Source organism: Oncorhynchus kisutch, linkage group LG28, assembly GCF_002021735.2.
Source record: "Oncorhynchus kisutch isolate 150728-3 linkage group LG28, Okis_V2, whole genome shotgun sequence".
In the NCBI taxonomy this organism is placed as follows: domain Eukaryota; kingdom Metazoa; phylum Chordata; class Actinopteri; order Salmoniformes; family Salmonidae; genus Oncorhynchus; species Oncorhynchus kisutch.
Genome location: NC_034201.2, coordinates 37,658,502 through 37,671,941, shown reverse-complemented (window position 1 = coordinate 37,671,941; position 13,440 = coordinate 37,658,502). Strand labels below are relative to the sequence as shown.

At 43.3% G+C, this 13,440-nt stretch overlaps 1 protein-coding gene across 12 annotated transcripts in view; it reads left to right on the top strand.

Annotated features, from left to right (window-relative positions):
- The window catches only part of LOC109873359 (transcription factor 7-like 2), a 63,096-nt gene that overhangs the window by 36,981 nt on the left and 12,675 nt on the right, over positions 1-13,440 (top strand). For all 12 annotated transcript variants that reach the window (XM_031807577.1, XM_031807576.1, XM_031807574.1 and 9 more), the window contains exons 4-5: positions 7,747-7,870; positions 11,543-11,630. In XM_031807577.1, the coding sequence (XP_031663437.1) occupies positions 7,747-7,870; positions 11,543-11,630 (212 nt within the window). The remainder of the gene's footprint in view (positions 1-7,746; positions 7,871-11,542; positions 11,631-13,440) is intronic.

Genomic DNA, 13,440 nt, shown 5'->3' with positions numbered 1-13,440 from the left:
TTCCAGACATTAATATGAGCCTCAGCAGCCTCATGTGGAACACATGTATACACAAACACACCCTACTGGGCACACTGCGTCATATCAATGTGGTTCATTGGGTAATATTTGGTGCTGACGTTGATCAATGAGATTACAGCCTATATTCACCCAGCCTATATTCAACAGTAACCTCGAAATGTGGCCATGGATGTTACTCATTTTAAGGTTGAATTAGGGATGCACAATTAATCAAATTCACATAAAATTATTCATATTGGCATGCGCAATACATATATCGCAAGAGATCCATATCACATGCAATATTTTAAAACGCCACTCAACCGTGTGTAAAACATTTTAAAACGCCACTCAACCGTGTGTAAAACATTTTAAAACGCCACTCAACCGTGTGTAAAACATTTTAAAACGCCACTCAACCATGTGTAAAATATTTTAAACCGCCACTCGACCGTGTGTAAAACATTTTAAAACAGCACTCAACCGCACTCTTGGTAAGCAACCCCAGTGTAGATTTGACCTTGTGTTTTAGGTTATTGTCCTGCTAAAATGTGAATTTGTCTCCCAGGAAAGCAGACTGAACCAGGTTTTCCTCTAGGATTTAGCCTGTGCTTAGCTCTATTGCTTTTCTTTTTATCCTAAAAAACTCCCTAGTCCTTGCCGATGACAAGCCTACTCATAACATGATGCAGCCACCACCATGCTTGAAAACATTGGCTGTAATCCCTGAGCAGTTTCTTTCCTCTCTGCCAACTAAGTTAGGAAGGACGCCTGTATCTTTGTCGTGACTGGGTGTATTGATACACCACAAAGAGTGTAATTAATAACTTCACCATGCTCAAAGGGATATTCAATGTCTTTTTTTCTTATTTTTAACCCATCTACCAATAGGCAGTGATGTAAAGTACTTAAGTAAAAATACTTTAAAAGAACTACTACTTAAGTCGTTTTTTGGGGTATCTGTACTTTACTTTACTATTTATATTTTTGACAACTTTTTGACTTTTACTCCACTACATTCCTAAAGAAAATAATGTACTTTTTACTCCTTACATTTTCCCTGACACCCAAAAGTACTCGTTATATTTTGAATGCTTAGCAGGACAGTCTAATTCACACACTTATCAAGCGAACATCCCTGGTCATCCCTACTGCCTCTGATCTGGCACTCATTAAACACAAATGCTTCATTTGTAAATTACATCTGATAGTTGAACTGTACCCCTGGCTATCCGTAAATTTAAAAAACAAGAAAATCGTGTCGTTTGGTTTGCTTAATATAAGACATGTTTAATGATTTATACTTTTACTTTTGATACTTAAGTACATTTCAATCCAAATACTTTTAGACTTTTACTCAAGTAGTATTTTACTTGGTGACTTTTACATGAGTGATTTTCTTTTAAAGTATCTTCACTTTTATCCAAGTATGACCGTTGGGTTCTTTTTCCACCACTGCCAATAGATGCCCTTCTTTGTGAGGCAGTGGAAAACCTCCCTGGTCTTTGTGGTTGAATCTGTGTTTGAAATTCACTGCTGGTTTGAAGGACCTTACAGATAATTGTATGTGTGGGGTACAGAGATGAGGTAGTCATTCAAAAATCATGTTAAACACTATTATTGCACACAGAGTGGGTCCATGCAACTAATTATGTGACTTGTTTTGTACTCCTGAACTTATTTAGGCTTGTCATAACAAAGGGGTTGAATTCTTTTTGACGCAAGACATTTCAGCTTTTCATTTTTTATTCATTTGTAAAATAAAAAAATAAAAAACATTATTCCACTTTGACATTATGAGGTATTGTGTGTAGACCAGTAAAATCTCAAATGTAGGCTGTAACACAACAACATGTGGAAGAAGTAAATGAGTGTAAATACTTTCTGAAGGCACTAAACGTTCTAAACAGCATCATTGATGATATATGGTTACATTTCATTTGCTCTGTTAAACCTGCGCTTTGGAATGAGTTTGATAGGAACAGTGAATCTATTTCATTTTTAAGTGGAGATCTCTCATCAATCATTCTCACGCACATTGGTAATAGTCAGTAACTAATATCATAGCTAAACAGAGCTGTTAAAACCCTGGATAGAAGCCCAAAGTGTAGCTGTAGATTGATTGATAATTTTTTCTGATAGTGGTTATAACCTTGAAGATCTGACATTGTTTTAAAGGTCCAAATTCAACATATTTTATACAACCTTGGTCTATGTTGAAATTTGGTTACCACGATGACATAATCCTGTGGTAGAAATTTCACCTCAAAACAACAGTTTATAAGGATGACATTTTTCAAATCCAATGTATTTTCCACATCACAATACATTGACAATGTTGATTCAACCAGTTTGTGCCCAGTGGGACACATTCATAAACACATCCACAAAAGCACACACACACACACACACACACAGTCACGCACACACATACAAATGTCCAAACAGCATCACTTTTATCCACAACAGCCTTCTACTTGTTGTTGTTGTTGTTGTTTTACTGTCTCAGTCTTTTTATAGAACCTTAAACTTAATCATCCACTCTTAAAATGATTTCCATCCCCAGCTGACCTGTATCCATATATAGCACAGAGCCAGTTCCAGGATCAAACAGAATGTAAATGTCTCAGGTCTCATTCTGACGACTTTCTGTGCCCCTTCAGCCAGCCCTTTCACTCTCACACAGTCAGGTGTGGGTAATTTTCCCCTCTATACCACTGCTCGCACACAAACCTGAGGGTGTGTGTATGAGTAATGCCTAGTGCACCACAGCAAGGCTCTGGCTCAGTGTGGCGCTGGTACAGTGGATGGGTTAAGTCACATCTGTCGCCCCTCCTGCTCATCTGTGTACTTGCCTGTCTGTGTCTGCATCCCAGCCACTCAATGTGGGATTTCACAGGGGCGTCAGATTGCCTACACTGTATGCAGTACAGTCGGAACAGGGTCTGTAACGTAATGAACAGTACATGACATTACAACCATAGCAGTTTTCTGTACTTAACACAATGGCAATTCATGGGAACTTGCAACTGATTCACATGTCAAATTAGTGTTTTATTAGTGCTATTTTATCTTGTATCTTAATTCATGACAATGTTACAAAACTACAAATTAACAACATGACTCTGATTTGGATTTTATCTCTCTTTTTTTTAACCTTTATTTATACAGGTAAGTCGATTAAGAACAATGTATTTTTTTACCTACTTGAAAGCCCCAAACAAGACCATTCAATCCAAATGATTGTAGCTCATTCAACCTTGATATATAGCAGAGGGCCAAGATGATGAACAATGGAGAAGTGAGTGTGTTTAATGTATCAACGATGAAATAGAGATTAAAGACGTTACTCTCAAAGCACTCTGGCCGTGCTGCGAACAGGACCCCTAATTTCCGCTTCAAAAAACCTTCTTAGGTCTGTGAACACCAAAGAATACATTATGTGTAAAGTGTTTCATCAGCATAGGGAATGAAGCGGCAGAGACATGGGTCAACGTGTAGCCTATTGGCCGTCGGGGGGGGAAGGTCATCATCCATCATTAATTCCCAGTGATGTCTCAAACACCATTACCTCTTATTTAACACCGGATTCCTGTTCAAACACAACCCCGCCAGATAAAAGGCAATATCAATATGCTAATATATGTCCTTTTAAGTGAAATTAGATTACTGAAGGATGAGCGCAGTGCGTTTGCCGTACTTTAAAAGGTTTAATATCTAATTGGAATTTTGTCTTTGATGTTATTGGAGACCAAAGATTTAGATACGAGTTAGATTGAAGTCTTGAGTTAATTCACCTTTCTGTGAGTGTGAGTGTGTGTGTGGGGGGGGGGGGCATATTTGTGTGCGCTCGCTCCTATGCGTGTATCCCGTTACAACGTGGTTTAATAGAGGGAGGGTGATAATAATTTGGTCTCTGTGAGTGTGTGTAGAAAAGGAACACACATAGAGAACCACTTCAAGGATGGCTAATTGCCTTTAGGAAGGCAAAGATGTAAATATTAAATTGTGTGGCTATAATGTTATGATGGTACATCACCCTCAGACCTTGGAACAGAACCATTGAATTGAATTGAGAGAGAGAGAAAGAGGGGGAGAGAGAGAGAAAGAGAGAGCTACGCAAAGAGAGAGAGAGAGTGAGAGCTTTGGCAATGTTAACATATGTTTCCCATGCCAATAAAGCCCCTTCACTCCTGAATATACTGTAGACCCCACCCCTTCCCTCTCTCTCTCTCAATTCAGTTTCAATTTAAGGGCTTTATTGGCATGGGAATCATATGTTAACATTGCCAAAGGAATGTAGATAATAAACAATAGTGAAATAAACGTAAAACAATTTTAATTACTTAAAAATCATACAATGTGATTTTTTCTGGATTTTAGTTTTAGATTCCGTCTCTCACAGTTGAAGTGTACCTATGATAAAAATTACAGACCTCTACATGCTTTGTGAGTAGGAAAACCTGCAAAATCGGCAGTGTATCAAATACATGTTCTCCCCACTGTAAGTGTCTTATATCGGCTGAAAGCTTAAATTCTTGTTAATATAACTGCACTGTCCAATTTACAGTAGCTATTACTGTGAAAAAATGCCATGCTATTGTTTGAGGAAAGCTCCTAACAACAAAACACTTTTTTCACCACGATAGTTTTGATAAATTCACCTTTGAAGGTGAAATTTGTACTTACATTCTGAAATCTTGCTCTGATTTATCATCCAAAGGGTCCCAGAGATAACATGAAGTGTTGTTTTGTTAGATAAAATCCTTTTTCATATCCTAAAGAGTTCCATATGGCATACACGATCGATTTTGTATTTCCACTCGTTCAATTTGCAAAGAAAGAAATCTGTGAAAATCTAACCCTAAACGTTGTTTCAACCAGTCAAATCATGTCCGTATGTATTCCTCAGTGATCCTAGAGCGTAACCAGACTTCACTATATCATTTGGGGTGTAGTATATCCTATAGGACACAAAATTTGGTCAGACATGGCACACCGATGACATGGGCTGTCTTCACTTGATCGACTCTAACTTTGTCAAACAAAACTAGCTAGATAGCCAATGAGCTGGGCTTTACTGGAGTATTTACGGAAACCCTGTATCTGTCGCACAATGTAGCTGCTAACCTTGTGCGACAGCATGCCTTTACCTTTTGGACAAAAATTATAAGAATATTCAGAGTTATGAAGTTATGAAAACTGGTTGTTTTACAAATGTTGAGCTTATAATATGGCTACTAATACTGGAAATACTAATAATGGAAAAGCCAAGTCCAAGTATACAGATTTGACGATTTTCTTGCAGAAAATGTTTATATAAATGCAAATGTCTCCTTCACAATTTGCCCAAATGTACCTAGGTGACTTCACACTAAATGTCATGTAGTTCGCTCATACTTCAAGTTATGAAGTATGAAACTTTGCACATACACTGCCGCCATCTTGTGGACACCATCGGAATCACAACCAGAGTGATGGTTAGAAGTGGGACCTTTCTGTTGCATTTCAAAAAGGTAGATTATTATATATTTTTTTCTCTTTGTAGTTTCTTCTACCAGATCTATTTTATTATATTCTCCTACATTCAATTCACATTTCCACAAACTTCAAAGTGTTTCCTTTCAAATGGTACCAAGAATATGCATATCCTTAATTCAGGGCCTGAGCTACAGGCAGTTAGATTTGGGTATGTCATTTTAGGCGAAAATTGAAAAAAAGGGGGCTATGCCTAAGAAGTTTTTAAATGAGTCTGGAAGGAGAGTTTAGAGTCTAGCCAGACACCTAGGTATTTATAGTTGTCCACATATTCTAAATCAGAACCGTCCAGAATAGTGATGCAGGCGGGTGCGGGCAGAGATTGGTTGTAGAGAATGCATTTAGTTTTACTATAATTTAAACCTCGGAAGGAGCGGAAGGAGCGTTGTATGGCATTGAATCTCGTTTGGAGGTTTGTTAACACAGCGTCCAAAGAATGGCACACTGAACTCTATCTGAGAAGTAGTTAGTGAACCAAGCGAGGCAGTCATTAGAGAAACCAAGGCTGTTGAGTCGCCGATAAGAATACGGTGATTGACAGAGTCGAAAGCCTTGGCCAGGTCGATGAAGACGGCTGCACAGGACTGTCTTTTATTGATGGCGGTTATGATATTGTTTAGGACCTTGAGTGTGGCTGAGGTGCACCCGTGACCAGCTCGGAAACCAGATTGCATAATGGAGAAGGTACGATGGGATTCGAAATGGACGGTGATGTTTGTTAACTTGGCTTTCGAAAACTTTAGAAAGTCAGGGCAGGATAGATATAGGTCTGTAACAGTTTGGGTCTAGAGTGTCTCCCCCTTTGAAGAGGGGGATGACCGCAGCAGCTTTCCAATCTTTAGGGATCTCAGACGATACGAAAGAGAGGTTGAACGGACTAGTAATAGGGGTTGCAACAATGGCGGTGGAACATTTTAGGAAAAGAGGGTCCAGATGGTCTAGCCCAGCTGATTTGTAGGGATCCGGATTTTGCAGCTCTATCAGAACATCAGCTGTCTGGATTTGAGCGAAGGAGAAGCGGGGGGGGCTTGGGCCAGTTTCTGCGTGTGTGTTTTTTGCTAATTTTAACCTCACACTTGTTGTTTGTGTACATGGATTTTATAATATTGTATGTTTGTGCCCCAACACCACTTTCCATCAATTTGTATTGCCGATCCTCATGCCAAATTGAGTCAAAAGGTTTTTTGAAATCGACAAAGCATGAGAAGACTTAGCCTTTGTTTTGGTTTGTTTTGGTTGTTTGTCAATTAGGGTGAATATGTTCTCTATCATATGGCAATTTGGTCAAAAGCCAATTTGACATTTGCTCAGTACATTGTTTTCACTGAGGAAATGTACGAATCTGCTGTTAATGGCAATGCAGCGGATTTTCCTATGGTTGCTGTTGACGCATATCCCACGGTAGTTATTGCGATACCTCTCTCTTTCTCTCTCTCAGCTCTGATGTTGTGTTGCTGTGTGTTTGGAACAATACAAGTAGTGGTAGTATTTTGTTTTAGCTCTCCCACATCATACTGATGTGAACCTGTTTTAAGAGGTTTAGATGTGATGTAATCAGGTGGGGATAGGGGTAATGTTGAAAGTGGGTTTTAGTAATGTGTGTCGGCACGCATGGAAGGACTGCCTTAAAGTGATAAGGCATTCACTTTATAAAACAGCAGGGGGCCAATGTGAAGCCGGCCAGGCGAGCCTCAGCCTCTCCCTGTTGTGCTGCTGCTGGAGTCTTCAGAGCAGCAGAGAGAAACATAACCTTTCTGAAGTATGTACATACACATGAAAATCAATGCCTCAGCCAAACTTTCAAACACATACACACACTGACAACATATGAAAGGCTCTGCTATTGGAACTGTGTCCAAGAACGGGTGAATACCTCCAACATGGTAACCACTGTGACATATCATATGTCACACAGCATGCTGTTAGCATTAGAAATAACTGGATTTCACCTAAGTTATTGAAAGCCATTTGTAAACAGAAACATGAAAGCAAACAAGCTCTCACGCAGCCTCCCTTGATCATCAAAGTCCTATCGATCAAATGTACCCCCACACCCTCCACCCCTCCCCGAATCCCCAGCCAACCCAATGGGAGCAAATGTATTCTGCTTCCAAAGCACATCTGTTTGTTCCAAGCCATGCTTAAAATTACGTCTGTCTGTCTGTCTCTCTCTCTCTCTGTCTGTCTCCCCCTCACTCTCTGTTGCAGTCCAACAAAGTTTCAGTGGTCCAACAGTCTCACGGGATGCACCCCCTGACGTCCCTGCTGCCCTACAGCAACGACCACTTCAACCCCAGCCCCCCTCACCTGCCCACAGACATGAGTCAGAAAGGTAGGTCAACCTATCATCTCCCTCATCCTAACACACACCAGCCAGACCTCTGGGAAAGCCTTCTCCTGTCAGTCACCACAGCAGAGTAGTACAATCATCCTCTAGCCTTCTCCTGTCATTCACCACAGCAGAGTAGTACAATCATCCTCTAGCCTTCTCCTGTCAGTCACCACAGCAGAGTAGTACAATCATCCTCTAGCCTTCTCCTGTCAGTCACCACAGCAGAGTAGTACAATCATCCTCTAGCCTTCTCCTGTCAGTCACCACAGCAGAGTAGTACAATCATCCTCTAGCCTTCTCCTGTCAGTCACCACAGCAGAGTAGTACAATCATCCTCTAGCCTTCTCCTGTCAGTCACCACAGCAGAGTAGTACAATCATCCTCTAGCCTTCTCCTGTCAGTCACCACAGCAGAGTAGTACAATCATCCTCTAACCTTCTCCTGTCAGTCACCACAGCAGAGTAGTACAATCATCCTCTAGCCTTCTCCTGTCAGTCACCACAGCAGAGTAGTACAATCATCCTCTAACCTTCTCCTGTCAGTCACCACAGCAGAGTAGTACAATCATCCTCTAACCTTCTCCTGTCAGTCACCACAGCAGAGTAGTACAATCATCCTCTAGCCTTCTCCTGTCAGTCACCACAGCAGAGTAGTACAATCATCCTCTAGCCTTCTCCTGTCAGTCACCACAGCAGAGTAGTATAATCATCCTCTAACCTTCTCCTGTCAGTCACTACAGCAGAGTAGTACAATCATCCTCTAGCCTTCTCCTGTCAGTCACCACAGCAGAGTAGTATAATCATCCTCTAACCTTCTCCTGAACAAACGTGAAGTGGTACTTCCTGCTTAATTTAAACACGCACACAAACTCCACCCCTGATTCCTGAACTGCAGCAGTGGAGCCGTGTGGAGCCGAGCAGCAGCTGCAGCCCAGAGACAGGATCTGCATCCCAAATGGCACCCTATTCCCGGTATAGTGCACTACTTAACACCAGAGCCCTATGCACCCTGGCCAAAAGTAATGCACTATGTAGGGAAAAGGGTGCCATTTGGGATGCCGGCTAGAGACAAGCCCTTCTTTCCAGGGAGCCTCCGGCTGTCCCACCACCACACTTGAAGTGGTCGCATCCCCAAGAGGGGCTGCCTGCCTGCCACACACACACACACAGAGAGCTGGAAGCAATTAGGGTGACAATCACACAGGGCCATCCACAAGGTTCTGCTTAGGATGCTCTCACAGTCGCTCGCACACTTGGCTCACATAGTCCCTCAAGAGACTTACACACCACGAGCTCTCCATCACTCTCCTCAACATCTCCTCACATGAGCTTACTACTCACATACAGAGAGATAGCGATGGACACACGTGTTCAATTTCATTTTTATTAATTCTATAGATCTGATTCATTTTCAGTGGAAGGGAAAAACTACATTTTAACCCAAACACAGCTTTAAAAAACGAGCTGATGAAAATGCCCTCCTGTAGTGATCTGATGAAGACTGACCTGGGCTGAATAGCGATCAGTGTTGGGGTGTGGCCAAGACTGTGTCTGTCTGTCAGTACTACTGCCTGTGGTCAGAGAAAGGCCCCGACCTTTCTCTGACCACTCAGACAGGGGCAGGGGAAGAGAGTGAAGGCCCCTCTCACAGAACAGTGTAGGGTAGCAGGCATCAGCCCAGACAATCTCTCTGTCTCCAGCTGGGAATCCCCCTGCTCTGCCACTCCTTGTCTAGACTGGGGCTGGGCAGTGTAGTAGCTAAGTAACATGACAATGCCCAGGGGTGATGTGAGGGTTGATGCCAGTGACTCACCCCATAATGAGAGGTCTAGACCTCCCTTTACACACCTGATACCTCCTAGTCCTTACCCCCTTCTCACACCCTCTCACCTCACCCCCTTAGCTCACACATAATCACATCACACCCCACTTACCTGACACCTTACACTGCAGGACTACTGCAGGAAGCTCACATTTCACATCATACCTCATAATGCAGTGTACAGAGACTACAGCTGACAGAGTGTGAGTTTCCGGCAGCTTCTCTGACAATAGGCCCCTCACATTCCCTCCATCCGTCTTCCTTTCCCTCACTCTGCCAGTCTGCCTGCATATCAGTCAACCTGTCAGTCTGTCATTTAATCTGTCAGTCAGTGCATTCAGTACAGACCTGTACTATTAGTCATTCAGTGTGTCAACCATCATACCGAACAAAAGTCACACCATCTTGTCACATTTGTTCACGTGTGCAGTCGTCAGATGTGACTGTTTTGCTGCATTAGGGTGAAAAAGAGAGAAGTTCAATAGAAACCAAAACTACTGTACTGTACTGGGGTTTGTCTTTGAGACGTTTTCAGGGCACAGCACCTGAGCTACTGGCCACTCATTTAGAACTGTGATATGATAGCAGTTTCACTTTTTGTGGTTTTGGTAACAGTAAAAGGTAATCCGTATTGAAATGCTATTTTAAACAGTATATCCTAACAACATCTTGGGGAGTTATCTGACTAACCAGTTTGATCTTTTACTGGCGACTGATTCTGGGTCTAATGTCATTTCACATGTTTTTAAATGGTCATTCCAGGAGTATTTCATGTTGTTATTTACTGTAAGACTTAGTAGAGCAACAAAATTAGGCAAGAAATTAATAACTGGAAGTTGAAGTTAAATGTAGTTATTACTAGTGCAAACTCATCAGACGTTTGTGTGATGTAACTGTGTTTGGACTCTGGAGAGTAGAGACTGAGACTGCAAGCTGTTCTCTACACGAAGGACATGGGCTTTTTCAGGAAGGGGTCTGTAGGGAGGGAGGGACGGGTCTGGAGGGAGGGAGGGACGGGTCTGGAGGGAAGGATGAGAGAGTCACGTTGACTCAGTCACATTCCAGTCCTTCAGATTTATAGATGGTCCAGTGCAGAAACAGGCCTACAGCAACGGCAAATTACAGTCATCTGCAGCATTCTTCTGTAACAAATATAGGTTACCTTCGGGTTGTGCTTAAGTGCTAGGTGCTCGCTGTTGACAAATGACTTCCTTTGAAAGGCACGGAGAAAGCCATTTTGTTTTGTGTCGGGACGCTGCTCTTTTATGTGATTCCATCTCCATAATGGAAAACATCACGTCTTCTCAGGAGCTTCTGACTGACTGACACATCATGGGAAGGAACTTGGATCAAGATCCCTTTGTTATAAAGCTATTGTTGGTGGTGCGATGCAGGCAGCAGGGACCAAACAGTAAAACAGCTGGCCCAAGGAGAAGACGACAGAAGCTCAGAATGGCAATGTTATTTTCACAGGAGGCTGGCTGTTAGAAAGGAGTGGAATGAAAGACCTAGTTCACAGAGTTTTTTTCCACTTCACTTGGTAGTGAGTCAGATGTACTGGATCAACAAGATGCTGGGGGCCTCTGGTGGAAACCTTTGACCTTAGTTCTCGTACATCTTACATCAACACCCCCTTGACCCTTCCAATTAGCTAGTGAGCACACACACACATACATACACACACACAGCAGGGATGTATGAGAATGGGGTGGTTGTGTGTGTATGCGTGTGTGTGCGCATGTGTGTGTGACCTGTGTGTGTAATGGTAGGTGCCCAGCCAGGTAATGAGGCCCTTGCTGAGTCAAGGGCCCTGAGTTAATGAGCGTGTCTTCTCCTGCGTGTCCCCTCCAGGCGTTCACAGGCCCCAGTCCCAGGACATCTCAGGTTTCTACTCCCTACCCCCTGGCGGTGTAGGACAGATGCCCCCCTCCATGGGCTGGTAAGTCTTATGCAAACTCACACACACTCACATACTCTCTCGTACACACACATATGGGCACACAGGCGGCAGGTAGCCTAGCGGTTAGAGCGTTGGGCCAGTAACCAAAAGGTCGCTGGTTCGAATAGCCGTGCCAACAAGGTGAAAAATCTGGCGATGTGACCTTCGGCAAGGCACTTAACCCTAATTTGCTCCAGGGGCGCCTTAGTACTATGGCTGACCCTGTAAAACTACACATTTTACTGCACCTATCCTGTGTATGTGACGATAAAGCATTATTATTTTACTATTCCTTTTTTACACAAACAGATACACACAAACACATACACCACACTGACCTGCACCACTGGCCCCTGCTAGCTACATCCACCAGTCCAGTCTCACCTAAGCCACATTAATTGCATGGCAGCCACTTCATCCCTCTATAGCAACCACCTCATCCCTCTATAGCAACCACTTCATCCCTCTATAGCTTGTTGTCTTGGGGTCACACATACAATAATGAACAGGTCACTTCCTAGGATATGAATGCCCTGCCTTGGATTCAGTGGTCATATCTAGTCTAGAGTCCTCAGAATTAAACTATTGCCTTCCCTTGCCTTCCCAGCATCACAGAAAGTGTAGACGATGCCAAATCAGAGCATGTTTTAACACCCATAATCTCAGATGACATTGTTGAAACACACATTCTGGCTAACAATCCATCCATTGTCTTGAGTTCAACTTTACAAATCCATTTTATTATAACTGTTATTATATAACTGTCAGAATAACTTTGTGTAAATCCCCCTGAACAGTTGTTGGCTTCTCTTAAATGTGATGGGGATTTGGTCTACTCTAATGGAATGTCAGCTAAGACTACTTCCATTCACATCCATGCTGTGTGTCTTTAAAGCTGGTGAAGGACATTGGCAATCCCTAAACAGGCTCCGCTCGGCACGAGGCAGATTGCTGCTATTTCCCTGGTCTGTCCCTCCACCACCGAACTCACTTTTGTTTCAGACACTTAAGTTACTACAGACTTGCTGTGGTATTGTCAAAAAATAATCTTGTTTACAAACTTGTAATCTTCTTAGTGCAGATCGTGTTTGTTTGGTTTTCTTGTGTCCCTCTTTGTTTGGGGAAGAAATGTCAGCTACTGGGACTCCTTTGTCATGACAAAGAGCTGGATAGGACTCACTGCGTGGTGTGGTGTGTCCCTCTCTGGCCACTATATGGCACGTGACTTGGGGAACAGCCCACTGTAGGGACAGTCCACTGTAGGGACAGCCCACTAGGGAAAGCCCACTGTAGGGACAGTCCACTCCAGGGACAGCCCACTGTAGGGACACCCCACTGTAGGGACAGCCCACTGTAGGGACAGCCCACTGTAGGGACAGCCCACTCTAGGGACAGCCCACTCTAGGGACAGCCCACTCTAGGGACAGCTCACTCTAGGGACAGCCCACTCTAGGGACAGCTCACTCTAGGGACAGCCTACTTTAGGGACAGCTCACTCTAGGGACAGCTCACTGTAGGGACAGCCCACTCTAGGGACAGCCCACTCTAGGGCCAGCTCACTCTAGGGACAGCTCACTCTAGGGACAGCCCACTCTAGGGACAGCCCACTCTAGGGACAGCCCACTCTAGGGACAGCCCACTGTAGGGAAAGCCCACTGTAGGGACAGCCTACTCTAGGGACAGCCTACTCTAGGGACAGCCTACTGTAGGGACAGCCCACTGTAGGGACAGCCCACTCTAGGGACAGCCCACTCTAGGGACAGCCCACTCTAGGGACAGCCCACTGTAGGGACAGCTCACTGTAGGGACA